Raw genomic sequence first — 27,578 nt, 5'->3', positions numbered from 1 at the left:
TGCTTCGGCGTATAGTGGTAGGAATCGAGCGCGCGAGATTTATAGTCCTTCAGCAGGTCGTCTGGGTAGTGTAGAGGCAAAAAGCACTCGCCTACCACCGCACAGACCCGGGCCCAATTCCTATGCAGAGTTCTGCATCAGAATTCAGGGAAACACTTTACAATAACGTACACAAATAATGCAGTAGTTACTAGTAAACTAATCATTAACTAATAGTTAGTTAATGAGTAACTAATGAATAATTTGTCAGTCAATCACTAGTTAATTAATGAGTAGGTAGTCATTAGTTAATTATTAGTATCTAAGTTCCATGAGTAGAGTAGTTAATCGTTCGTTAATGATTAATAAATGTCAGTTCGTGAATATATTAGTTCATCATTAGTTACTGATTAGTCGGTCAATTCCTGAATAGATGGTTAATGGTAGCCTAAATGTGAGTTTGTGAATATATAGAGTAGTTAATCATTAGTTAATGATTAGTTAATTATTATTTTGTAGGTATATCAAAGCTGTTCACTCCAAAGAGTGACTCATTCATTATTACTTAACACCACTTACCTTTATCGTTCCCGCCTTAAGTGCTCCTCCAGAGTTGTTACTGCACGAGTACCGAATCATTACTTACTTATTACCTGACCATTAGTTATTCTTTTTGTGTACCTTAATGTAAAGTGATGCATCATACTGAGTAGTCAACAGTGTTGGGGAGTAGTGAACTATAGGTAGTTGAACTATGTAGTTGAACTACATTTTGTAGTAGCTTGCTGGTAGTACATTCTCATACGCCACACTTAAACTGGTTATCTGTTCAATAAAGTTTATTAATCCTGCCTACAAGTCTCTCGTGATTGAACTACATTCATATTTGCGTAGTGAGTCAAGTAGTTTAACTACTTTGACTACAAACTACAATTTTGGGCAATAAAATGAAAGGAACAGGCACGGCTCCAGGATATTTTCTAAGGGGGGGATTGGGGGAGGCTAGACCAATCTGTGGGGTGCTAAGAAAATAGTCGATTTTCATGACTTCAAAGTTACTTTATAATGAAGTCCCCCCGCCCGTCCCCAAATAAACCCAGATATGACACGAAGCACGTTAGCCATCATTCAAAATAAATGTAGTTTTTAAATTAATTTGGCCAAAGAATATAAAAAATATATAGCTATAATACTACAAGTGACCAAAAGGCAATGGCAGAAACTTTCACATGCAAAGGTTTAGGCATGAGTGATGATTGCTTAGGTTTAGGCATGAGGAGTGATGATTGGTTAGGTTAATATCAGGATAAGAAGTAGTCCACAATTGAAATAAGCCTTTTGATTGATTGATTGTTTGATTGATTGAATTGATTTGATAATTGATGAAAAGATACGTATACAACTGCCCAGCAGGAATACATACAGTACATTTAAAAAACCATCGAGGTTGAGAACACAAGAGAACACAATAAAACATCAGGGACCATGTTTGAAATAATGTAAGTGTTTACACTTTTACATGTTATCCCTTGGATCTTTTATTGTCTCTATATCCATGAATAAATTCAATCAAAAGGTTTATTTTCATTGTGGACTTTTTCTTACCCTGATATTAACCTAACCAATGTATGTTTTACCCCCACAAAACACACATAATGCGTGAAAGTTCAGTGATGTCACTGGTCCACACTTTAACACTCAATAACTGTCAAATTAAATGACAGACTTCAAAACAGTTTACAGTTTTCTGATATACTACTGATGTTCTAATGATACAAAGCTGGTTGAAAATGGGCGGAGTGTTCCTTTAAGTAATGAGTAACTAACAATTAACTACTATACTCACAAACTGACCATTGACTAACCATTAATGAGTAATTACTCTACTAAGGAACTAACAACTAATCATGAACTAATGATTAACTACTATACTCACAATGTGACTTTAACTAATATATATTCATGAACTGACATTTATTAATCATTAACGAACGATTAACTACTTTACTCATGGAACTGACCGACTAATCAGTAACTAATGATTAACTACTATATTCAGGAACTTAGATACTAATCATTAACTACCTACTCATTAACTATGATTAACTAGTGATTGACTAATGATGAATTATTAATTATTTTTACTAATTAAATTAAAATTAATTTAATTTAATTATAATCACTACTACATTATTTGTGTACGTTATTGTAAAGTGTTAGCGAATTCAGTTGGGTAGACATAAATAATACCCAACCCATTGCCAACGAGATACAGTGCACTGTATAAACTGTCATTTGATACAATAATTCCATGTTGTGCCCAGCAGTGGGCGCACTTCAGTCTTTCGAATTATTGTTTATGATGCCTTCCTTTGTTGTCGAAAATATTTAACTAAAAGGAGAGTGCACGTTACAGACCCAACACAGTTGTCCGGCGGTGATGTCCAAGTATCGTCTGTGACGTTTAGGGGGCGAGGAGCATGGATGGTGTGCCAGAATGTGCTGGTTAAAGTTATGTTTACAACAGATTTTGGTAATAATTGTAATATCAAGTGCATGCCCGATGTGAATTTATCTTCTTCATTTTGCCACTGCAACTCGGTGCCACTTGAGTTCTGAAATTATTTTTCTCTTTCTCGTTTTTTTAGTACTTTTAGTAGGCTACTTTCGACCAAAAACACTTTAATCCCGAGAAGTCTTTCAAGTATGAGTTTATGAGGAGCACGTGAAGGCAGCACAAGTATTTTAGAATTTAACTAGATAGCGTTTCAAGATGACTGCTCCAACATCGCCGGAGGACCACTGGAAAGTAAGTAACCTTAGCTTGATAATGTGATAATATCTTTAAATGTTATGTTCTCTTGATGTGTGGCAGCGGTGATTTGTGATGAACACTGTGTCGGCGATTCACAGCTGAAGTTCTATCGATCAGATTAGCTTTGTTAGCTTGTCAGCTCGTTAGCTAGCTAACTTTCGCTAACGTTGCAGTGCTGTAACATCAACTTTGTAAAGGACAGCAACAGTAAAGTTAGGTGTATATTATGAGGTAGCGTTAAGAACGTGGCTTGGTAAACTTTGCCTTCTCAAGAGCATTGACTGAAACATTACGTCCTCATCTTCGTAACGTTAGTTGACCACAAATTAGCTAACGTTAGGAAAATGCAGCTGTCACAAAGAGGTGTCAGTGTGCCTTAGCTTGGTGGTGAGGTGTTGGTGGTGTACCCCCATAGTGATGCTGTAGACCTCCAATCTGGGAACCCATTGGCACCGTACACCTCAGACCCCCATTTGATAAAACGTTTTGCCTCAGGGACCCTCATCTGAGACGTTGTATGTTTCAATCTGCTGTATGTAGGGAGATGGGGGGGGGGGGCTATGATCATAATAGTGGGGCAAGCCCTCGATTTATGCCATGTTTACAAAATGGTAATAATTGATTAATTAATTGATTGGTTGATTAATACAATAATACTATGATGATAGAAGGAAATAACACACACGCACCTAACCCCTCTCTCATATAGACACATAGGCCTAACAGAAAAGTGTTTTTTTTAATACACTGTGTATGTTACATTATTACAATACATCATGCCATTGAGCTTCTAGTGAATTGCATAAGTATGCAATTCATCTATTCAGTATTTTTCTGGGGACCCCCTGGAACCCCTCAGGGACCTGACTTTGGGAAGCACTGTGTGTTGTGTGGTGTGTCCTACAATATTAGACAAAGGGACTATGCTGAAAGCACAGGTAATTCCCGAATTAGCCAAATCAGGACAATTGTCCGTGGGGGTTTACACTACCTGTCGTCAGGCTGGCTGTTGGTCTATTGTTGAGGTAGTTAAGGCAGCATCATTTCCCCCTTTATTCCACTCTGTCTCTCTGTTTCCTCCTCTCTACATCTTCTACTGTCTGGTGATGGCTCGGCAGACTGACGGTGCTTTCAGCGACAATGGCTTTGACCACAGTGAGTATTTAATTCAACTACCAATGTTGTCATTCAATATTTATACTATGTGATGTTAACCTTTTCTGGTCTCAGGGATCTGTATGTCAAACTATGTCTGGTTTTGCATCTCATAAAGAAATTATTATTTTGGACATCTTCCTTCCCCTTTAGGTTTCTTTGCTGAGACAAGAAAGGGTACCGTTGTCTCCAGAGCCAACAGCATCGGCTCGACAAGTGCCTCTTCAGTACCAAATACAGGTAGAATTGTTGCTCCTTTTAGATAGTGATGAAAATGTTGAAAATAAATCAGTGTCTGTGCGACTGCCTGAAGAAATTGCGTGATTTTATAAAAATGCATACACTTGTAGACTTTATTATGCGTCTTTCACACTTTTATTATTATTCTATTTAATTTGTTATGATCTTTTTTAATGCCTTTAAATTAAATTTCCAAGTGTCCCAGTTCAGTTTGCCCTTTAAGTTTGAATGTGCTTTTGTTTCTTATCTCTGGTGCAGATGATGAAGACAGCGACTACAGGCATGAGGCATCATATAAAGACTCCTATAAAGACCGGCGGAGGCAAGCGCACACACAGGCTGAGCAGAAACGTAGGGATGCTATCAAGGTAAGGCTACAATAGACAGCGATGGGATGTAGGTCTCTGTGACTTACTGGATTGTATTTTTAGATTTTCCTTTTTCTCTATAGTCATGAATGGATTTCTCTCTTATTCTAGAAAGGTTATGATGACCTCCAGTCAATAGTACCAACCTGCCAGCAGCAGTCTGAATTTGCTGTGGGAGGAGCACAGAAGATCAGCAAGGCTACCATTCTGCAGAAAAGTAAGATTAGGTGTCTTTCTACGTACATTAAGATCCATAAGCATCAGGGCAGTGACGTGGTTTGAAGCTTTGGCTACCTAAAATGATTACTTTGGATGTTAAGTAACTCCGTGAGTGACTATAAGGTTAGAATGAAGATTGACAGCTTTAGTTTGGTGAGAATTTTTCTGCCGTATGGATGAACCGATAAAGGACTACAGCCTTTTTTGTTCATAGCCCATCTTATTTCAGGGTGCTAAAACATTTTGATGGATAAATATTAACCTTTACAAATACATCTCTCAGGACTTCATCTTGTAAATTGGATTGGGTACACTGATGAAGCACAATTTATACAATAACAGTGCTATAAAAGGACTATAATAATGTTCCCACAAACGTGGGAAATGATTGTGGAGAGATCACGCCTCTAGGAAAATAGAAAATTGCCACAAAGTCATTTTTAATGCTTGTGTAAGTAAGTAAATCCCTAACTGGTGCTTTTCTTCTTCTTTCTTTTTTTACAGCCATTGATTACATCCATTTTCTTCACAAAGAGAAGAAGAAGCAAGAGGAGGAAGTGTCCATGCTGAGGAAAGAAGTGATGGCGTTGAAGATCATGAAAACGTAAGACAGTTGGCTGACAAACTTTGGGTCTTTACTGGTGTAAAACATGTATGCCCATTGGCTGGTGAAATAGGCTCTCCCTGCTTTAAGACAAAACCCATAAAGACATTTAGCTTAATTTGCTTTCTAAAGTGATCTACAGTATGTCCAACATTCATAGACTGATGAATAGATACATGGAAAAGGAAATTCTGGTGCCAGACAAGCAAAGCGTTTCTTACTGATGATGGCCTAATAATGTTACTGAGTTTGGTGCCGGTCCTAGCACAGAACATAGTAGAGGCAATATCAGATCTGCTGTTCCACGTATGAAACTCACAAGCTGAGGGAACTTTAAAATTGTTAGGATATGGTATGCCATCAAAATGCACTTAAAAGGGCTAGTTCAGTTTTTAGTTTAGTTTATTTGTTTATTTGGACGGGACAGTGCAAAATTAATGGACACAAAGAACATAATCAGAGTGTAAAAATTGCCGGATTTAGCACGAGGCTCGAACATTGCACATGGCACGAGGCTAATTTCCATCCGTTGTCCCCGAAACAAACAAGACATACATGGACATACCTACATACAATACAAACATACATACATACATATATACAGCCAGCAGTAATGGTTTCAAAATATACTCAGATTTTTGATGAATTGAGCTATTTTTCCTACTTACCCAGGGTCAGATGAACTTGTGGACGCCTTTTTTTTTGGACTGTGTAGTTTGAAGTTATGGGAACGGTTAGCCTAGTGCAATTGCTGGAAGTGTAGGGGATCAAGTACAGTAGCATCTCATCTGAAATGTAGGGAAGCTGCAGAGGCCAGCCAATACATTTAGGATGTATTTACTGAAAAGATGTGGCCACTACTCCCATTCTGTGGACCAGTAGCAGCTAAAATGGAAACATTTGCAGCATTTCGATAATGCCAGTGCCTTGTGGTTTATCACAGGAACTATGAGCACATAGTGAAGGCCCACCAGAACAACCCACAGCAGGGAGAGGAGCAGGTATCTGACCACGTCAAGTTCAGCATCTTTCAGAGCATCATGGACTCGCTGTTCCAGTCTTTCAGCAACTCCGTTTCAACGAGCAGCTTCCAAGAGCTCTCAGCCTGCGTCTTCAGCTGGATCGAAGAGCACTGCAAGCCCCAGGTAAGGACAGCAGACCAAACACCAGAATAACGTGTACGGAAGCTAGTGGCCAGCATTGATTTGTCCATGTTGAGCTGTTGAAAGACTCCGGCTGTGGTTAACCTGTGCCTCCCCTGTTCCTTCCTAGACGCTGAGAGAGTTTGTTGTTGGAGTGCTCCGGCAGCTCAATGCCCGGCTGTATTGAACCTGTACAACCTCTGGACCCAGCTCACTCCCAGAAATTGATTCTGGTTTACTCTGGCCACTCGGGGTGCGGTAGAAACTTCACTCAGCCAGTTCTGTCGCCCCCAGGCCACATTGCAGTATTTACACTCACTTCAGTCCATCAGTGTCTTGCAGGCTGCAATTGGATTGCCTCAACTCAAACCATTGGCGGAGACGAAACATTGCATTTCATTGAGTGGTTATATGTGTGAGAAAGATCCCATGACAGTTTACGTAAACGCATAGCCTGATCATATTTCAGCCTCTGCTGACTAGTCATATTCCCTATTACTGTTCTCAAGCTTTCTCATCCAACACAAAATATTGTCAAAATGACATCAAGGGTTTGCAACTGAATGCTTTAGATGCACTGGGGAGACAAAATACAACTGTAGCCTGCATCTTAATGTATTTACTGTCTGCAGGAGCCACAGTGCTGCCTCTCTTCAGACAAATCAAAGCCATAGCCAATGGGAGGTTTTGTAACCAAGAGTAGATTCAGTTCAAGGACAATTTATTGACAGTTTTGCTTCTGAAATGTAGGGGGTATAAAGGTTTAAAATGATAACGATCATTGACAAAATAATTCAAACATTTGTCAAATGTAAAGTGTTTAAATATGGACAGCCACTTGTAAAAAATAGAAAGGGAGAAAAAAAGTCTAGCCTACATGGAGAGAAAAAAAATTGTTGAGCTCGTACCAGTTGCTGTGTTGAACATGTAATTTTCAGTGTCTGGTTCAGTGAATGACTCTTGCATTGTTGTTTGAACCAAGACTTTAGTATCGGCTGACTTTGCAGCCATGGCTTGTGCTCTGTCATTTTATGCACCTGCTTTGTGCACATTTTCTATTGCTCCAGTTGACACTGCTCATAGGAGTCAGTTATCAAGCACAGGCAGGGTAACTCTGGCTGTACACTGATAGTGTGCCCTGTTTTCCTGCAAAATTAAGATTGACATAACGTAATCTCTGATCAGAGGGCGATGTTTAATGTGGCATTGTTGAGATGTCAAGAACACACCTTTCATATTGCAGTTTGCTCATCAGTGGGCAGAAAATTATTTATTTTAATCAACACATTTATTCTGCTGATGCACTGGTTTTTAATGCCAACATCCTAAATGACAGCATTTGTGTCACCGTCTGGCTGACTGTTATCCTTTTAATCTAAAATAAATGCCTAGTATATCACCATCCCAACTAAGAGTGAAGTTGACACTATATGAAGAAATGTATGAAGCTGTTTAAGTTTCCTAAAATAAAATGTGGAAATAAGTAAGAAAACAAGACCGGGTAAAAATCCAAGAGCTGGACAAGGTCTCAGGTCTCCTTTACAGCAAGTGTTCCTGTGAAACCTGACGTGTTTTAATAATGGAGGGAAATGATTTTGTGATTTTATTGGAGCAACATTTTGTTCACAGTTCAGTGCCAAAAGGTATCATCAGGAAAAGTTAGTCTTTACAACTCTGACTGTTAGAAATATTCAATGACAGAATGGGATGATTAACACACTGTGAAGTGAAAATGGGACAGACTCAAAGTAACGACTGTCCATGCATTGTGCAGTTTTAGAACATTGGCAGACAGACTTGAAACGTTACATTTCAATGACATGTTAAGTAAGCAGAACAACAAAGGATGTAAAGCTGTTAAAGTTGTAATGAATCATTTGCTGAGATTTTCGCCATGAGCTCAGGACATCATTGGTTCTATGTTCCGGCTTTAAAAAGGGAATGTTTTGAGAATATATTTGGGATATATTTGGGAGATGACAATCTCTGTGCTGTCTAATGCTGTAACGTAGTGTTGGTGTCTTTCAAATAGAGTCAAAAGATGGTCATTGAGTTATTTTTGTATACATGTACTTTCAACTACAAAAATAATGTATTGTTTTTCCATGTCTTGACTTTTTGTAAACATTGTTCAGAAAGATATTAAAGATATTTGTTCAAAAAAAATCTTGAACGCTATAAATAAAGTACTTGCTCTGGCTTATTATAGATAATTCAAACATGTAATCTATTTTCTCAGCTTAACACAACATAGGCTTACATTAAACTAAAAACAAGTATTTTCCTGTTCTGTCAAGTACTTGGTACAGCCACCTTACAGTCCTCATCCGTCTCCACACCGACTTCTTCCTGTAAGCAGAGCACAAGAAACAGTACATTGCAACCAAAAATGCTAGCCTACATATAGCGTAACCACATCTATGATATCATTATATTCTAACATAACCACATCTATGATACTATTATCATTCCACCTGCTTGCTTCATAGAATATAATATATATACGGTACTATGAAGCAAGCAGATGGCATGGTGTTGTGACTTGGATGATTTCATCAAGCATTTCAACTCACTAGGAACTCCTTCTTGCTCTTGGGATATCCCTCCAGAATTGAATTCATCATGTCTGATGCCTAAGCGAAGCAAAGCATAAAGGAGTTTGAGGATTTGGTTGTGAGAAAAAGTATATAAACATTTGTCTTAAGTTCGTGTCAGAAGGACATTGTAATCATGGAAATTATTGCATACTAAGGTCTATGCCAAATACAATAACTCATATCTCACATTAGTCTTGATTTGAAGAACAAAATATGTACTGCATTTTATATCAACATCTGGCATCCTGAATATTAACTTCCTATAATATTACCAATATTCTGCAATAATGAATTGTCAAAACTAAAATTGCTAAATTATTGTATGCACAATTTATCGTTTCGCACTCATTTTAATAATGTAATTGGGTAGTCAGAATATACATCACCATTCGCTTCCTCTTTTTCCACTCCTTCACGTAAACATTGCGATCTTTGTAAACCTGAAAAAATGGGGAAATTCTAGAAGCCTTGCAGTAAACTTTATGAATTAGAAAATTCCAACAATTAATTTCTAGATTTCTGAGATGATGGTTCACTCTAATTGACAAGCAGGAGAGCGTTCGCCTACCTTCTCTTTCTCTTCTGGTGTGACGTGGTTTGTGGCCGACCTGATGTTCTCCAGACGCTCTCTGTACCCAGAACCCTCTGCTTTCAGCTCGCCCATCTCCAACACCATTTCCTCTGTAGTCAGGGAGCTGTTGAGCTCCTTCAGCTCTGTTAAACAATATGTCACAACAGCCCGTTAAAAAAAGGCAGTAGAACCAAAACAACATGTTGCCTTCAGGCTCAGAAAAGTCCCATCCAAAATATGTATTGTACTCATTCATGAAACTGCAACAACTCGTGGCCTACGACAATGTGGACTGCAAACATCTTGACTTTGTGTAAGTGTTGACAAAGATAAGCCAAAAAAAGTTAGAAGAATAATTTTGTCTATCTGGAAAGTAAATAGGTGAAAGTGGGCCGGTGAAAAAGGCGGATAGTACCGGCAAGAACTTCAATCCACTCACCCCTGGGAAAATATCACAGAAAACAGTGTAACCTACCTGCATCCAGCTGTCTGCAGCTCTGGCTGATGGTCTGCACCTCTGTGTTGAGCTCGGAGATCTGACTGTCCAATGCCTTCAGATCTGCTTCATTCACATCTTTGAACTGAGCCTGTGGGGCCATTTGTGGTCCGTTTGAATTTAGATTAAATACATTAGTCTAAGGATCCATCTGTACAAACGGGATGTGCTATTTCAGAGCCGACTCACACTAAGCTACAGTATGTATGGACGGACTAACCTGATCAGCGAAATAAATCTTTTGCTTGCCGTACAGTTTCTCCTTGATCTTGCCCTCCAGAGCCAGCTGCTCCATGGCTTTGACCACTGCCTGGTAAAAGAGGAATTGGCAAATTCATCATTAACTGTAGCTCAACGTATCACAGCATTTTGACAGAATACTTTGAACCTCACCGTTTTGCCAAAGCCATGCTGCTTTTGTAAATTACAGTAGACATCTTGAGCACTGTAGGGGCGGTTCTTGTCATTCAGGTAGGCAAGGATGAGCGTCGCGCCTGTGGATGACAACAGCATAATCAAATATGAGCATAAACAACAACAAAGTACTGTTAAGTAGGCCATGACATTAAGGCTTGTTCAGGACAAGTGGGGGTTTTTTAGGAAGAGAAATTTACTTCCCACACTGGACAAGTTAAAAGTCCAGTGTCCACCCACCCAAGTATATTTGGCAACCCATTTTAGCATTTTTTTAAATTCTGCTTTGTGAAAATGTATCAGAAGAACTGAGTGGATTGTGAAAAGTTTGTTTGACAAGTTAATTTACATTTTAAATTACTCATGGCGAGGCAAATAGTCTTCAACTGTCAAGAGAAAAACCTCCTTTGCAAAAAAAAATAAAGAAAAATAAAAAAAGTGAAAGACAAGTGAAAGTTAAATGTACTTGTCTGAAGGACATCTCAAGCCCTGGTTAAACAAATGCAATTGCAAGAGAAGAGAGCTGCTCTCCAATAGTAAATGCCATGGAGGTACCACTTGTCGCAACTTGCAAGAGTTGGTTTTTAGATTACATCATGAATCCAAGTGCTCTATGCTGATGTACATGCTGTCTAGGCCAAACAAATTTAATGCACTTGTTTTAAATTAGCTGATTTTTCTAACTTAACCTTTTTTACTTGCTATCAATGTTCATACTAACTTAAATTCATCCTGTTACCCGTTGACAGACATTACGTTTACATTTTAAAGGTTCCATTTCATGCTATTTTAACCGTTTAAAACATATCTCATGGGTCTTTAACACAAGGTTACACACACACACACACACACACACACACACACACACACACACACACACACACACACACACACACACACACACACACACACACACACACACACACACACACACACACACACACACACACACACACACACACACACACACACACACACACACACACACACACACACACACAGTCTCTTAGTTGGAACTGCTGGGACTTTGGTTCTTTGACAGATCTGGCTCCGTGCCGTGGTGACATGTGATGTGGATAACCTGTGCCCCAATACCTGAGGAGCTAACGTTAGCTTACCTTATTTGCTGTCTGGCTAGCGAGTATCTTCATTCAGAGAATAACGTTACGTTACTGTCTGCTAGCTGTCAAATCTAACGAACGTTGTTAGATGGATAACAGAACCTAACTAACTAGCTAGGTTAGTTAATTTGAGACGTACCGTTATCCTTCTTACTCATTTTTCCTCAACTTGACTTGTTCTGGTCTCGAACTGAACGGAGTTCCGCGCGGAATATGCGTCACAGGAAAGATCGTTTGTTTTAGGATGACACACCCGGTAGTACAAAAAATAACCCAGTTTTAGGTCGGCGCCCCCCTCCGTGATTTGTGGTTCCCGGAAATCGTGGCGGAGTGAGAACTCTTCATTTTTCCTCCTCTCATGGCACAGTAGGTAAAAACTGAGCCTGGCCTGAATTGACAGATACGTGTATAAAACAAGCTTAATCCAGTGTCCAAGTGTAAATGACCCCCCTGTGGCGTTTTTCTTTCAATTCTCTAGCTCAGTGGCTGGTTTATTGTTCCTATTCACACTAGGATTTTATCTATTCATTTTTCTGAGGCAGTTTTAGAAGACAATAAATGTCAAATCATTTTTAATTTGAGTCTTCTCTGTTCCTGCAGTCTAGTAGCTCCAACATCATTATCCCAAACCACAAACACAATTATACGTTTTTAAATAAAGTATAATCCACAAACCTAATTGCAAACATTTTATTTAATAGGATTTGCACATCAAAACATATCAAAACCAATTATACAGAGGAAAATTCACTACTGTGCACATTACATTATACTGACTATAGATCACTCATATTTAGGAACAGACTGTTCATGGAGCAACAATGAGCAACATTCTTGTTAAAACTGAAATGATTGAAGCAAGTCATCGGCCTTGCCCTTGTTCAGACCTGGTATTAACATGTGCCTTAACGTGTAACGTGTATTAACAATGTGGTCTGGTGATTGGATCCCGATGAGTCCTCAATACATCTTGGGTGCGTTCACACCTATATGATCACCCAAAATGCATGTTAATACCAGGTCGGAACTCTTCTTCAGTCTCAAAATCCAACAATTTCCCATCAATTCACATTTTTTCTAGTCCATCTCCATAAACGTGGATCCAGCAGTTCTATCTATTGTACTAAATCCCCCACAGCTATGATTTCCTTTTAAAAATGACAATGAAATGGAGCAATTTGTTTTTCTCTATTAAAAGCCAGCATTCTCAGTCTGATTGTTTGAAATACGTATTTCAGTAAATCCCAGCTGCAGCTCATTTAAGTCTGAATGGCCAATTGCCGTTCCCATTTTAACGTTTTGACATAAAAACATAATAGATGGCTTTGTTTGTCCAGGGAAATCAGGCTGACCAGCAGAAAATAATGTTTACGGCACCCCTGTTTTCATTTCGTATACAATAACAAGCTGATTTTAAACCTGTGCAAACTCGCACATGGGAGAAGTTAGCCCTGGATACTTTCCGTCAGAAAGCCATGACGCACGACAGAAATACGACACGATAAAAATAAAAATGCAATGAAACATGTTTGAAGAGTTGTATGGCGATTCCTCTGTTCTGCGTCATGGTTTTCTGACAGAAAGCCTCCAAGGCTAACTTCTCCCATGTGCTACAAGCACACACTTTTTTAAATAGGCTATCAGGAAAAGTTTCTATACCAGCTTTTCATGTAAACACGTTTTCCGCTAGCCTGGTATCCAGCCCCTAACTGTGATAGGGGTCTGGACACCAGGCTAGTTTCCCCCTACAACAGTAAATGGATTGAAGAATATTAGATTTTTCTCTTTAAAAGATCAGCATGGCTGTCTAACTACATGAGATACAAAAATGGGGACAAAGATGAAGCTGAAATATTCCTATTGAACAAGAACAAAACAAATAAACCTGTGAGGGCTCATCCAACATGGACACAATATGTTCATTGAGCTGTACTGAAGAAAATGAAACTTATTTAACTCCTCATTCACACAAAGAAAAACAGGATGCATACCTGGCATTGAAGTACACATCCATAATGCAATGAGCATCAAACATCTCAACATATCATCCTAAATTCCTCTGGGTCTGGTACCTTAAGACGAAGGCTGGGTATTGTTTACAAAATTGCAATACCAGTACCCTTAAAGTGATACCGATACTTCATTCAATACGCTTTTTGAACGCTTTGGTGGCATCTCAGTACGCTGAACTGTCAACTCCATCACATACACCGCACTCGACCTCACCACCACAGACTGTAGGTTGTAGTGGGTCAATCACAGCAAAATAGCAAAATAGTATTTTTCCAGCCTAGATCTGTGTACAAAAATGATCGAATGCAGGTATCATTTGACTGGAGAGTTTCAATACTACTTGGTCGATACCTTAAAGGTTTCGAGTACAGATACCCAGCCCTACTTAAGACTATACTGTCACATTCTCTCTGTAAAATAGATCAAATAAGCTTTCGAAAATGTGTGACGATGTCTTCAAAAGGATAAACACAGGAAGAAAAATGGAAAACAGAAATGAAAAATGCACGAGCAGTAATTGAAGCTTCAATCAAAATAGTACACCGTGCTTCATCATCGAAGACCATGCTATTCAGATCCACAGCTACTGACAAGTGCTTAAAAAAAGATGTGAATGAATCTCCGTAAACAATTCACATGAAATGCAGCAGGTTGTCTTCAAATAGAGCAGAGCCGCATGCTACCTGAGAAGACAGGAAGTGCACTAAATGTCAGCAGCAGCCTGGTGAACCGCTGCTTCTGAAAGAGTGCCGGGGAAGATTAACAATCGGGCTCTTCTTGATCGTTTCGCCTTGTAAACACCAATATCAGCTTCATTGCCATTTTTCCCAATCACTAAATAAACTTGAACACAAAATGATGTCAATACCGAAGAGATAGTGCTCAAACTTTTCAGTTGGAGGTTGTGTAAATCTGTAAAACAATTTGTCAATGCAAACCAACAGGAATGTCATATTTGGTCCCATGTTAAATAGCCCTGTATGTCTGTCTACACCTCCAGGCAGAGAACGGTTTCATTCCTAGTGATCAACAAAGGACCCTTTTAACCTACAGGCGCGTAAAATCACATGACTGCAACAAGGCTCAATAATGCTGGTTCATTTAATGTTTCGAGATGGTTTTGTTGTCGTTCAATTTCCTATTGCTCAGCCTACAAAATAAAAGTTTTCGGGATGGTTTACATTTACATTAACCTTGCGAGGCAGCTGGATTCACGTGAGATCATGAGATCCTGATCACATGACAAATCCATCTTGCCACGCTCCAATCTATTTGTTTTGAATCCAAACCACCAGGGGTCCGCACCAATCAGCATGCTATGAGGAGGGAGGCGAGCCGAGCAATGGTCGGTTCAACCAATCACCTGCCAGGTATTTTTTGAAAGTGCCTGCCCTTTGAAACGTTTTCCTGACAACTCGTTCCCAGATAGTTACATGAAAACAAACCATCTGGCAGCGTCAGGTGAGGTTTACGTTAAAAGCACGAGAAAGAGGTTGAAAAGTAAAATAGAAAAAAAGTACTTCACAGTGTGATATCAACTGATGCCAATGATAAGTAGGGCTGCTGGAACCTAAAATCATCTCTCGTGTGTACACACCACACACAGCTCATCAACATATATACTGATCATTAAGATGCACATGTACACACGCACACACGTAGTTCATCAACATATACACTGTTCATTAAGATCCATGCATGCACACACACACACACACCCTCACTGCGGTTTCCCCAGGAGGCTGGACAGGAAATTGGACCCCTGGCTATCTCCCCGTCTAGCGCCCCCTGCTCCCCCAAAGGGATCCATCTGGTTCAGTTCAGACTGATCCAGCATTTCAAAGTCCTCTCCATCCAAGTCTGTGTCCAGCTCAGAGCTGGACTGCTTGCGGTAGCTGCGGTGGGCCCCGGCCCTGGGGGGGGCCTCTCTGCGTTGCCGAGGCTGCAGGGCCCCGGCCAGCGCCGCCTGGATCATGTTGCTGGCGATGACTCCGGCGATTTCGCCCGCAAAATCAGAGGCGAGCGGCAGGCCGCTGAGGGAGAGCTCCGTATCCAGATCCTCCTGGTCCGAGTCCAGGTGAGCGTCCATGTCCAGCACCGAAGCCCGGTGACCGGCCATCCCGGACAGACCCAGACTAGGCAGCCCGATGCTGGTGTCATCGTCGTCGTCCATCAGAGTGGCATCTGGGTTTATGGAGGGGAAGTCTGGGAGGTCCCGAGCAAAGGATTCCTCACCATCACTGTGTCTGTCAAGATCTGACCAAGGAGACAGACAGGGGTACGGTCAGGAACAAGACATCTCCAACAACAACAACCCACATCAGCATTAAGTGTGTATGCCTTCAGAGTCCTCTGTGAGCAGTCAGTGTACACTTGCCTTCAGAGTCCTCTGTGAGCAGTCAGTGTGTACTTGCCTTCAGAGCCCTCTGTGAGCAGTCAGTGTGTACTTGCCTTCAGAGTCCTCTGTGAGCAGTCAGTGTACACTTGCCTTCAGAGTCCTCTGTGAGCACTGAGCAGTCAGTGTGTAGTTGCCTTCAGAGTCCTCTGTGAGCAGTCAGTGTGTACTTGCCTTCAGAATCCTGTGAGCAGTCAGTGTACACTTGCCTTCAGAGTCCTCTGTGAGCAGTCAGTGTACACTTGCCTTCAGAGCCCTCTGTGAGCAGTCAGTGTGTACTTGCCTTCAGAGCCCTCTGTGAGCAGTCAGTGTGTACTTGCCTTCAGAGTCCTCTGTGAGCAGTCAGTGTACACTTGCCTTCAGAGCCCTCTGTGAGCAGTCAGTGTACACTTGCCTTCAGAGCCCTCTGTGAGCAGTCAGTGTATACTTGCCTTCAGAGCCCTCTGTGAGCAGTCAGTGTGTACTTGCCTTCAGAGCCCTCTGTGAGCAGTCAGTGTGTACTTGCCTTCAGAGTCCTCTGTGAGCAGTCAGTGTGTACTTGCCTTCAGAGTCCTCTGTGAGCAGTCAGTGTAAACTTGCCTTCAGAGCCCTCTGTGAGCAGTCAGTGTGTACTTGCCTTCAGAGTCCTCTGTGAGCAGTCAGTGTAAACTTGCCTTCAGAGCCCTCTGTGAGCAGTCACTGTGTACTTGCCTTCAGAGCCCTCTGTGAGCAGTCAGTGTGTACTTGCCTTCAGAGCCCTCTGTGAGCAGTCAGTGTGTACTTGCCTTCACAGCCCTCTGTGAGCAGTCAGTGTGTACTTGCCTTCAGAGCCCTCTGTGAGCAGTCAGTGTGTACTTGCCTTCAGAGCCCTCTGTGAGCAGTCAGTGTGTACTTGCCTTCAGAGTCCTCTGTGAGCAGTCAGTGTGTACTTGCCTTCAGACCCCTCTGTGAGCAGTCAGTGTGTACTTGCCTTCAGAGCCCTCTGTGAGCAGTCAGTGTGTACTTGCCTTCAGAGCCCTCTGTGAGCAGTCAGTGTGTACTTTCCTTCAGAGCCCTCTGTGAGCAGTCAGTGTGTACTTGCCTTCAGACCCCTCTGTGAGCAGTCAGTGTGTACTTGCCTTCAGAGCCCTCTGTGAGCAGTCAGTGTGTACTTGCCTTCAGAGCCCTCTGTGAGTAGTCACTGTATACTTGCCTTCAGAGCCCTATGTGAGCAGTCAGTGTGTACTTGCCTTCAGAGCCCTCTGTGAGCAGTCAGTGTGTACTTGCCTTCAGAGCCCTCTGTGAGCAGTCAGTGTGTACTTGCCTTCAGAGCCCTCTGTGAGCAGTCAGTGTACACTTGCCTTCAGAGCCCTCTGTGAGCAGTCAGTGTACACTTGCCTTCAGAGCCCTCTGTGAGCAGTCAGTGTACACTTGCCTTCAGAGCCCTCTGTGAGCGGAGTCTGGCCGCGGGACAGGTTGAATGTCCCATTATCAGTGTAGGACACCTCAGCATCAGAGTGCTCAGAGTCGGTCAGCGCAAGTTCCTTGGCAACAACAGCATCGTCAAACTAGGAGAGACAAAAAGGTTGATTAGATTTTAAATTGTAATCATGATGTGTGATGGATATTTGTGTATCTATGTTGTGCAAGGACAACAGATGTTCTTTATATCAGATGTCTATCCATCTGTTGTGCTGTCAGATTGTTTATGTGTTTATTGTGGAGCATGTGATGCAAGACAAACGCTTGTGTAAACGGACAAGAAAGTGTTCAATCTTATCTTAATTCAAATGTTAGTCCACACTACACTATAAACTTTCAGCACCCTGCGTTGCCACCTTTCTCTCTTTAAGTGTCTTTTCTCCCTCACTGACACTCTGCAGGCTTCATTACAAACACACTACTCATGAACTCGTATCAATGATGAGTTTGCCTGAGTACTGGCTACAGTCAGATATACAGGAGCAACAGTCTCTCAAGAATCACACAATTATTGGCTTTTCAAAATAGTAACAATTCAAGTATGACAAAAGAGGAATAACATATAAGTTAAAATCAAAGAAAACACTGGATTCAGTCAAAAAATAATAATTGTCAACTATTGAAATATTTGAAAATTGCAACCAATGTCAATGTCTGCATCCACCATTAGCATTATCATGTACTGTATTTAATTGAGAAAAACGACACAGGAAAAACTAATATTAGTATCACTACAGGATACTGCTGCTGCTCACTGCTTCCCCAGGGGATGGGTCAAATGCGGAGAACAAATTTCGCACACTCAGGTGTGTGACAATCGTTGGGACTTTACTTTACCTTTTGGGAAAACCCTTGAAAAGCATGGCTATCTTTAAAGCTCCAATAGAATAGCGAAATGGAAGTTATCGCTATATTGACATGAATGATTCCAGTGAATAATTTCCAATGAGAAAAATACTGTCTTCACTTAGAATGAGTACAGACGACTGATGGAGAGCTTTGTCACATGGTGCAACGACAATCACCTGAAGCTCAATATCAGCAAAACCAATGAGCTTGTGGTGGACTACCAGAGGAACAGGAGGCCCTCTGTCCTGGTTGTCATCCCGGGAGAGGACGTGATGAGGGTGGACTCAGACAAGTATCTTTGGAACCAAATCAATATAACTAGAAATATTGCGCGCTTTGCACTCATTTCTAGCTGCTCGCAGTTGATCAACTGAGCGCCGTGGAGCAGAGTGGAACCCCTGCCGCCTTATTATAGTAGTGAGATTAATGTGACCACCGGTACAGTATTAGCTTTTGGTGTCTGCAGAAGTGACAGCAATGTTTTTGTAGAATGACCCAATATCGTTTTCTCAGCTACAGTGGTAAGCAAATTATAGACCCTTCTCATGGGGGCCATTTTGTGTCGAAAAGGCAGGGTAAACACAGGTGCAAGCAAAACACTAATGAGGGTTTCAAACTTCCATGATTGGAATTTGGAAACCCTCATTAGTGTTTTGCTTGCACCTGTGTTTATTCTGCCTTTTTGACACAAAATGGCCCCCGTGAAAGTGTCTATTGTGATCACTTCATCATTTTATCCTATTAGACATTTGTATGAAATTCTATCCTTATTAGCGTATGAATTCTTGATTTATGGCCAAAACATCTTTTGTGTGGTTACAGTGACCTTTGACCACAAAATTGTAATCAGTTCATCCTTGAGTCCAAGTGGACGTTTGTGCTAAATTTGAAGAAACTCCCTCCTGAGATATCACGTTAACGAGAATAGGACGTACGTACATACGGACAGATGAACAATCCGAAATCATAACACCCCCGGCTATACGGCTGTCACCGGCGGAGGCATAAAAAATGCTCATTGGCCGAGATATTTTAGATTTATTATGTGTAATGTTTCCACACCTAAAAGGCCATGTAAGTCGGGCCCTAACACTTACAAATTCTGGCAACAGAAAACAATGATGTCAACGGAAACAGTGACAGCTTAACTAAAATACTGAGCAGCTTTTGAAATGAAACGGACGTACCGCCGGGCAGAAAGCAGCCAACTCCTCCTCACTGTCACTGGCTTCACCAGAGGCTGTGCCGCGAATGGGTTTACGCAAGACTGCAGAGAAAAACGACAAACACATACAGACCAAAGTTCATATAGATTAAGGTACGCACTTGAGACAGACAGATTAAAGTGGGAGAGAGAAAATTGCCACTAATTCAAATTGAAATTCCAGTATACGGGATAACTGGTTTAGGGAGAAATTTACATTAGTGATGCCAAGACAGGCTGTGATATGGTCAAACATGCTTACAACTACCGGGGTATTCAACTCATGATCATCTCCACTGACTCAAAACTGCATTCAATGATCATGTATCTTACTTACACTGATTATCAACAGGCTTTGACATAATGTATCTTACTTACACTGATTATCAACAGGCTTTGACATAATGTATCTTACTTACACTGATTATCAACAGGCTTTGACATAATGTATCTTACTTACACTGATTATCAACAGGCTTTGACATAATGTATCTTACTTACACTGATTATCAATAGGCTTTGACGTCATGTATCTTACTGACACTGATTATAATATCAATGGGCTTTGACCTAATGTATCTTACTTACACTGATTATCAGTAGGCTTTGACCTAATGTATCTTACTTACACTGATTATCAGTAGGCTTTGACATCATGTATCTTACTGACACGGATTATAACATCAATGGGCTTTGACATCATGTATCTTACTTACACTGATCATCAACAGGCTTTGACATCATGTATCTTACACTGATTATCAACAGGCTTTGACATCATGTATCTTACACTGATTATCAACAGGCTTTGACATCATGTATCTTACTTACACTGATCATCAACAGGCTTTGACATCATGTATCTTACACTGATTATCAATAGGCTTTGACATAATGTATCTTACTTACACTGATTATCAATAGGCTTTGATGTCATGTATCTTACTGACACTGATTATCAGTAGGCTTTGACATCATGTATCTTACTGACACTGATTATCAGTAGGCTTTGACATCATGTATCTTACACTGATTATCAGTAGGCTTTGACACTGTATCTTACTGACACTGATTATCAGTAGGCTTTGACATCATGTATCTTACTGACACTGATTATAATATCAATGGGCTTTGACATCATGTATCTTACTGACACGGATTATCAGTAGGCTTTGACATCATGTATCTTACTGACACTGATTATAATATCAATGGGCTTTGACATCATGTATCTTACTGACACTGATTATCAGTAGGCTTTGACATCATGTATCTTACTGACACTGATTATAATATCAATGGGCTTTGACATAATGTATCTTACTGACACGGATTATCAACAGGCTTTGACATCATGTATCTTACTCACACTGATTATCAACAGGCTTTGACATCATGTATCTTACTCACACTGATTATCAACAGGCTTTGACATCATGTATCTTACTCACACTGATTATCAACAGGCTTTGACATCATGTATCTTACTCACACTGATTATCAATAGGCTTTGACATAATGTATCTTACTTACACTGATTATCAATAGGCTTTGACATCATGTATCCGCGGACACTGAAGTCCAGCCGCTGCAGGACTGGCTCCAGCTTCACACACACATGCTGCAAAACCCTGTGGTAGGCTGCCAGAGGAGCCAGGAGAACAACTAACACTAGAGGAGAGGGAAAGAAAGAATAGCTGTTTTGTTGTTTGGGACAAGGGATAAACACATGAATTTGTGGTTTATACAGACTTAACTCAATATATGAAGTTTGAGTCACTCTCCTCACAGAGAGTCCATGTAAGATTGAACAGCGAGGCAGACAGAGTGAAGCAGAGGGAGCCACAGGGAGTTAACATGCTGTGTACTGTTATAGACGACGGAGATTAGCTCTTTCTCAGCCTGACCTCCTTAGCATCTAACTGGCTCCCTCCCTCATTCTCTCCCTCCTTGTGTGTCTCACCCTGGCTTTAATCACCTCTCAGGCTAGGCCCTGGTACCAACGCCCCAGAGATCTGGTTTCACCACCCATGCATTTTTAAAAGGACCAGTCAGGCTGAGGTTCCCTGCCAATATAGTCCTCTGAATGGGCCGGGCCTGTAGTTAGGACCGGATAAAACTACTTGGACTCACCAGCAGAGTAGGAGAGCACCAATCCAGGAATGTAGCGTCCAACCACAGCCAGACAGGCGAGTACTCCACAGGTCAGGATGCAAAACTGACACACACAAAAACAAAATGCATGTGCAATTAACTACTGCAAGTACCTACAATGTCAACTATGGTGTACTTAGGCAATGCTGACATGTGAAACTGGCAAGATTATTCATTAATTGTATTGGCTTGTGCCATGTCAAATAAATGCACGTGTGAGTTTGCGGCGGGTCTTTACCTTGCCTGGGTTCAGTTGTTTGTACTGCACCATGCTGGAGGCGAAGGCCGCTCCGCTGACCCAGGCCTCAGCAAGGTGGTGGCACAGTTCAGGCACACTGAGGATGCCGGGCTGCACCAGACCCCAGCTACAGAGACAGACACACCGATAACATCGTTATCCTCATCATCATCAGTCATCGTCATGACAACACTGGCAGGTGGTTACAGTAGGGGAAGGATGGTAGCATACCTTTCATTTTCTGATTCATCCAATATTTTGACTGTGGAGGGAAAGAATATATATCACCTTGAGAAACCTCAAAGAGCACAATGCACCTCAATATTATATATCAACATACACAATATTACAAATAACCTCATCAAGTTTCACCTGTCAAGTTTCACCTGTACAGTGTCTCAATTGCTTTACCTTGTCTCCTCCTATTCATTTACGATCTCTGAAGTATGAAAACGAAATTTATATGTGAAATCAATAACTTTCACCTGGATTCAGCCGGTCAATCGACTATACACTCAGTGTGTAACAAAAGCTCAATGGGAAGATTAATTGTATCGAGCAGATTATGTTGGCCCCTATCACTTGTAATGTCTAGAGCGAGTGCTGACAGCAGATTACACATCTACCCTGATAGTAAAAGTGTGTTAATTTTCAATTACAGAAAACAGAGGAATGGCAAACTAGACCTTTGGTACCATTAACAGAAGGAAGCCAAGAAGACAGCAGGTGCTGTTAACAGCACAGAGCAGGGGAGAGAAGACAGCAGGTGCTGTAACAGCACAGAGCAGGGGAGAGAAGACAGCAGGTGCTGTAACAGCACAGAGCAGGGGAGAGAAGACAGCAGGTGCTGTAACAGCACAGAGCAGGGGAGAGAAGACAGAAGACAGCAGGTGCTGTAACAGCACAGAGCAGGGGAGAGAAGACAGCAGGTGCTGTAACGGCACAGAGCAGGGGAGAGAAGACAGCAGGTGCTGTAACAGCGGAGATAAGACAGCAGGTGCTGTAACGGCACAGAGCAGGGGAGAGAAGACAGCAGGTGCTGTAACAGCACAGAGCAGCGGAGAGAAGACAGCAGGTGCTGTAACAGCACAGGGCAGGGGAGAGACCTGTGAACCTAACAACACAGAAACAAAGAAAGCCCACGGGAGGAACTTGTGGCACCTCTTATCTCAGGCCAGATCTTATTCCTCCAGGTATCAACACAGAGCACCACGGCCAGACCAGAAGCCAGCAGGAACAGCAGGCGGAATGAGGTCAACGCAAAGAACCTACAGAGACACAACAAAGGGAGCAGTCAGCACACATATGAACATGCAGTAGTATTCCCAATGTCTGTTAAAATAACAACTTTCTGCTTGTCAGTATTGGAATATCAGCTAAATTATTAAATTATTCATAAAACTCTGTCTTAAATACTTGCTGATGTATCTTTAACCAAAAACCTTTTGAGTGATGATAAAAAGTCTTGCCAAAACAATTACATGTCGTTAGTAACTAATATCACATGTTCATCTTTCCTCCATATTAGACAAGGACCCTCTCCTATACCTGAACACTGTACAAAGGACAATAGACAAGATTTCACTCCCGTTGAACATGCTCACACACTTTCAACAGTACCATACCACTAATATTCAGTATTACAGTATCATTCCTATGTGCGTACAGTGAGTAGTCTGGTCTGTATTTGTGATCCACTGTTTCAATCAGAAATGAGAAAGAAGCGTTTATCCCACTCCCTGGTGTGTGTTATGCTCATGAGTAACCCATAGAAGATGAATTACAAAAGGTACCAAAAGTGAGTTGGACAGGATAAGAAGAGAAAATCTTCTGGTTCAGACCTGATATTACTGTTCGAATGTAAATTACACCATCCTCCTTTATTATTATTATTATTATAAAAGGGAGCATGTGGGCAAGCTCTGTTCTCTCTCTGTTTCCATTTTTGTCCCACTGATGATGTCATCAGTGATGTCATAAATCACTGATGATGTCATCAGTGATGTCATAAGACTGATGGACGTAAACTTTAAGTCGCGCACACACCCATGCGCATGTAAACTTAAGGGCAATAACATTTTGTGAGCAACACACATACGTGCGCGCGCCATAGAGCAGGCGAGGCCATGCAGCAGCCGAGCTGCTTATGCGAGCTGCAGGGCGAGCGAGCCTAGGAATCGAGATGCCTGGTTTATATTAAATGATGTATTTATAGTAAATATAATTTATATTAAATATAAATTACGACATTTGGATGAAACGAGTGTTCCATTTGCTCTGTGGCCCATTCACTAACACTGGAGCAGCTGCAGACTGTACATCTTGATATCAGTACTACAGATAACAGGTTCATATTGATATCAGTACAGATAATAACAGGCTTAATTTCTCTGGTTCAGATCTTTGGGAGAGTTGTGTGTGTTCACACAATAGGAATAATTCAGGCACAGAGTGGTGCTCCACTTGAACATCACAAGATTTCAGTTTCATGGCCACAACAATGGAAGTTGGAACATGATTCTGCCATCAGCCGTTAGAAGAGATTAACCTAAAATAATTTGTTGGTAGAACAAGGCCTATTAGTACTTGGGATAGCAGTGCATATTATGCACCGCTATTAGCCAGTATGCACTGCATAATCAGCTACAGTGAGGAAAGTAAATCAGTAAACAAAGGCAAAATGTCTAAGTAGAACAGGGTTTCCACTCTTTTCTAGAGATCATTTTCCAGGACATTTTCAGTGATGATCTAGTCTGATTCAAGACATGGCTATAACTTATCTATGAGATCATCTCCTACATGATTAGAAATAACATGACAAATTATGACAAATAGATGCAAACACATCTGCAGATGTACATGTATGGCGATGGAACATACTTTTAAGATTGGATATGTTCTTGTGTAAAACTAACAAAAACTACCAGTTACCACTTACCAGCCAGAAGTGACTACCGGTAATATTTACATTTGAAGGATAATGTAACTTACATTATTCAGTTTCAGCCAGTTAAGTTGCAATGTCATCCAACCTGCATGGGCTACCATGTGACGTGACTTCAGGGTGCATTCACAACATAACTGAGAGGAGCCTATTAATACTCTTGTCCACAAACCATTTGAACGTTAATATGATCCTGAACATAACTTAGCCCTTTCAGATAGCAATGTTATCCATTTTGCTGAGCTCTGATAGATAGCCTAAGCCTAGTAGTTAATTCTCAGAATCTCAGATAAAGGAAAATAGGAGAATGTTGAAATTATTTTCCAGGACACAATATTTTCCATGACATTTGATTATTTCTCTCATTTTCCATGTGTTTTCCATGACTGGAAAATTGGTCAACTGCTTTCCAGGTTTTCAGTATGCGTGGGAACCCGGTAATACTAATGGATTGTGCTTTCAGAGTGAAAACCAAGACAGGGAATTTCCCACTGTGCAGCCTGGGCCACACCAGCTACTCTCATAAAGGTTACCCATATCACCTCCCCATCTCCATACTACATGTGACTTGCCTTTTCCACTCACTCCAGGCATTAGTCTGGGCATCTCTATGGACTGAAAGTAGCCTCTGCACCTTAGTGTGTGCTGAAAGTAGTCTGTGCAGCTGAGTTTGTGCTGAAAGTAGCATGTGCAGCTGAGTGTGTGTGCTGAAAGTAGCATGTGCAGCTGAGTTTGTGCTGAAAGTAGCATGTGCAGCTGAGTGTGTGGCTGTGTGCTGAAAGTAGCCTGTGCAGCTGAGTGTGTGTGCTGAAAGTAGCCTGTGCAGCTGAGTTTGTGCTGAAAGTAGCATGTGCAGCTGGGTGTGTGCTGAAAGTAGCATGTGCAGCTGAGTGTGTGCTGAAGCACAAGTAAAAGGGGAGAGAGGACGAATGGCCTGACATGCCCACCGGTTTAATCAAATAAAGCCTGCATGCCTGAGCCGAGGGAACAGGGTGACCGACCTCTCTCTCCCCCCAGGCCTCAGGTCACTGGTTCCTGGCACACAACAACCTCAAGGCCATCAGATTTAGGCAACAACTCTGATGTTTATTATACATGTCCCACACTTTCTACCGTTACAGTCTTCTCTACTACATGTTGTTTAACAGGGTGTTTTTCTTGTTTGTACAGTATACTAATGGTTTCGGCCTAATGTGAAGGTGCCTGTAGGTATAGGGTATACATGACAACAGGACAGACTGAAACTCATTATATCTTGTGTCAATACTTGTTGTTATATAAAGAGCTAGTTAACCCTATGCCACATTCAACGAGAAACATCAATAATCAAATTCTTGTTACTTATCTTCTGAAAACACAATTGACTTCTTATAAACTATAGATCCAGCCAAAAACATTCAGCCTCTCAAACACAAGCATCAACAATCAAATTAGCAAATAGGATAATCAACACCAACACACTGAGGTTAGGATTAAGGAAATGACAATCACCAGTTAGATCAGTCTTATTAGTATTTTTGACTTACTATAGTCTGCTTTGCCCGTCTATAAATAGCAATACGAGCACGCCATCTGCCTTGTCTTGAATTGACGGTGAAACGTTTGCATTGTGGAAAAGCAGTCACGTGGCCTTTGGCATAACGGCCTGCCTGTGTTTATCTTACCATAACACTGTGTACAGTAAAACAATAATGAAAAAGCAACCTCGGTATCAAGTAGCACTAACCTTACAGTTACCAAACGGAAACTTACCAGAACACAACGTTGGCCACTGTGTACAGAAGTATACACTGAAAGGGTCGTTCCCACACCAGGACGGACTGCAGGTAGGTGAGGACGGGCTCGTACGGTCCTAAGCTCGCCTGGAGAGAGGCTTTGACAGTCCGCACCTGGCCGTCTCTCTCGCTGGAGCACGGTCGGCTTCGCAGGCACACATTTGACCCCTGTTTTGCAGAACCATCCCCCTTGGGTGCGTCTTCCCCAGTGTGCGCCATCTTAGTGTCTAGCATCGATTAAGAAAACCTGTAAAATAAAGACTTTAGTGTACCGGTAACGAGCTTGAGGGACAAAACAGCACCGCAGGACAGCTGAGCTGAGAAGATCGGAGAAGATCGGCTACCGCTAACACACGTATGCTAACAGATGCTAGTAAGCTAGCGCGACTAGCTGAATCATCGTGCTAGCGTCTAACACTAGCTGTCTGGTTATGTAATAAGCAGGCTTGTCGCCGTAACTGTGATAACATTGTAAGAACACCTGGCACTCACTATATTGTCATTTTGCAGAAGTGTAGCGCTCTCGATATGACAATATGGCGCAACCTGTTTTTCTGTTTAGGGTGGCTGTGAACACATGTGGACCTCAGTCGTCCAATCAGAATCCGCAGGCCATCTCTGTCATGCTGCATTCAGGTCGAATGGGAAAAACGATACCAACCAGCCAACGAAACTAGGCTGGCTAGCACTAAACCAGACATGTCAATCACAATGAAAATCCAACAATTAATTGGCCTTTTGCACAGCAGCCATTTTATGTGTAAAAGGTAGGCTGAACACGGGTGCAACCAAAACATTAATGAGAGCCCAGGCCAGCACTGGAACACGTAAATGGATTGAGGTTG

General features: G+C 41.5%; 3 protein-coding genes across 3 annotated transcripts; 1 reads left to right on the top strand and 2 right to left on the bottom strand.

Annotated features, from left to right (window-relative positions):
* Nucleotides 1-2,668: 2,668 nt before the first annotated feature.
* Nucleotides 2,669-8,744, top strand: mlx (MAX dimerization protein MLX). Its single transcript, XM_083648624.1, has 8 exons — nt 2,669-2,788; nt 3,913-3,949; nt 4,103-4,189; nt 4,448-4,557; nt 4,669-4,774; nt 5,281-5,380; nt 6,324-6,525; nt 6,653-8,744. Exons 1-8 carry the CDS (start codon nt 2,753-2,755, stop codon nt 6,707-6,709), a joined length of 735 nt encoding a protein of 244 aa, XP_083504750.1. The 5' UTR covers nt 2,669-2,752; the 3' UTR covers nt 6,710-8,744.
* A 62-nt stretch (nt 8,745-8,806) lies between these two features.
* On the bottom strand, nt 8,807-11,879 carry psmc3ip (PSMC3 interacting protein; the record flags this gene model as incomplete). The annotated part of the gene is made up of 8 exons (XM_083649981.1): nt 8,807-8,871; nt 9,096-9,155; nt 9,506-9,559; nt 9,688-9,833; nt 10,166-10,277; nt 10,407-10,496; nt 10,580-10,680; nt 11,861-11,879. The coding sequence occupies 8 exons, from the start codon at nt 11,877-11,879 to the stop codon at nt 8,815-8,817; spliced, it is 639 nt and encodes a 212-aa protein (XP_083506107.1). The 3' UTR covers nt 8,807-8,814.
* Nucleotides 11,880-12,432: 553 nt separating this feature from the next.
* retreg3 (reticulophagy regulator family member 3) lies at nt 12,433-27,278 on the bottom strand. Its single transcript, XM_083648634.1, has 10 exons — nt 27,226-27,278; nt 26,711-26,980; nt 23,176-23,282; nt 22,246-22,276; nt 22,015-22,141; nt 21,756-21,840; nt 21,156-21,293; nt 19,606-19,685; nt 17,517-17,655; nt 12,433-15,990 (listed from the first exon to the last, which is right to left on the bottom strand). Exons 2-10 carry the CDS (start codon nt 26,965-26,967, stop codon nt 15,455-15,457), a joined length of 1,500 nt encoding a protein of 499 aa, XP_083504760.1. The 5' UTR covers nt 26,968-26,980; nt 27,226-27,278; the 3' UTR covers nt 12,433-15,454.
* Between the last annotated feature and the right edge of the window lie 300 nt (nt 27,279-27,578).

Source organism: Poromitra crassiceps, assembly GCF_964638095.1.
Source record: "Poromitra crassiceps genome assembly, chromosome: 13".
NCBI classification, from domain to species: Eukaryota; Metazoa; Chordata; class Actinopteri; order Beryciformes; family Melamphaidae; genus Poromitra; species Poromitra crassiceps.
The sequence above is the reverse complement of the archived record's forward strand: the minus strand, read 5'-3'. Positions and strand labels throughout refer to the sequence as shown.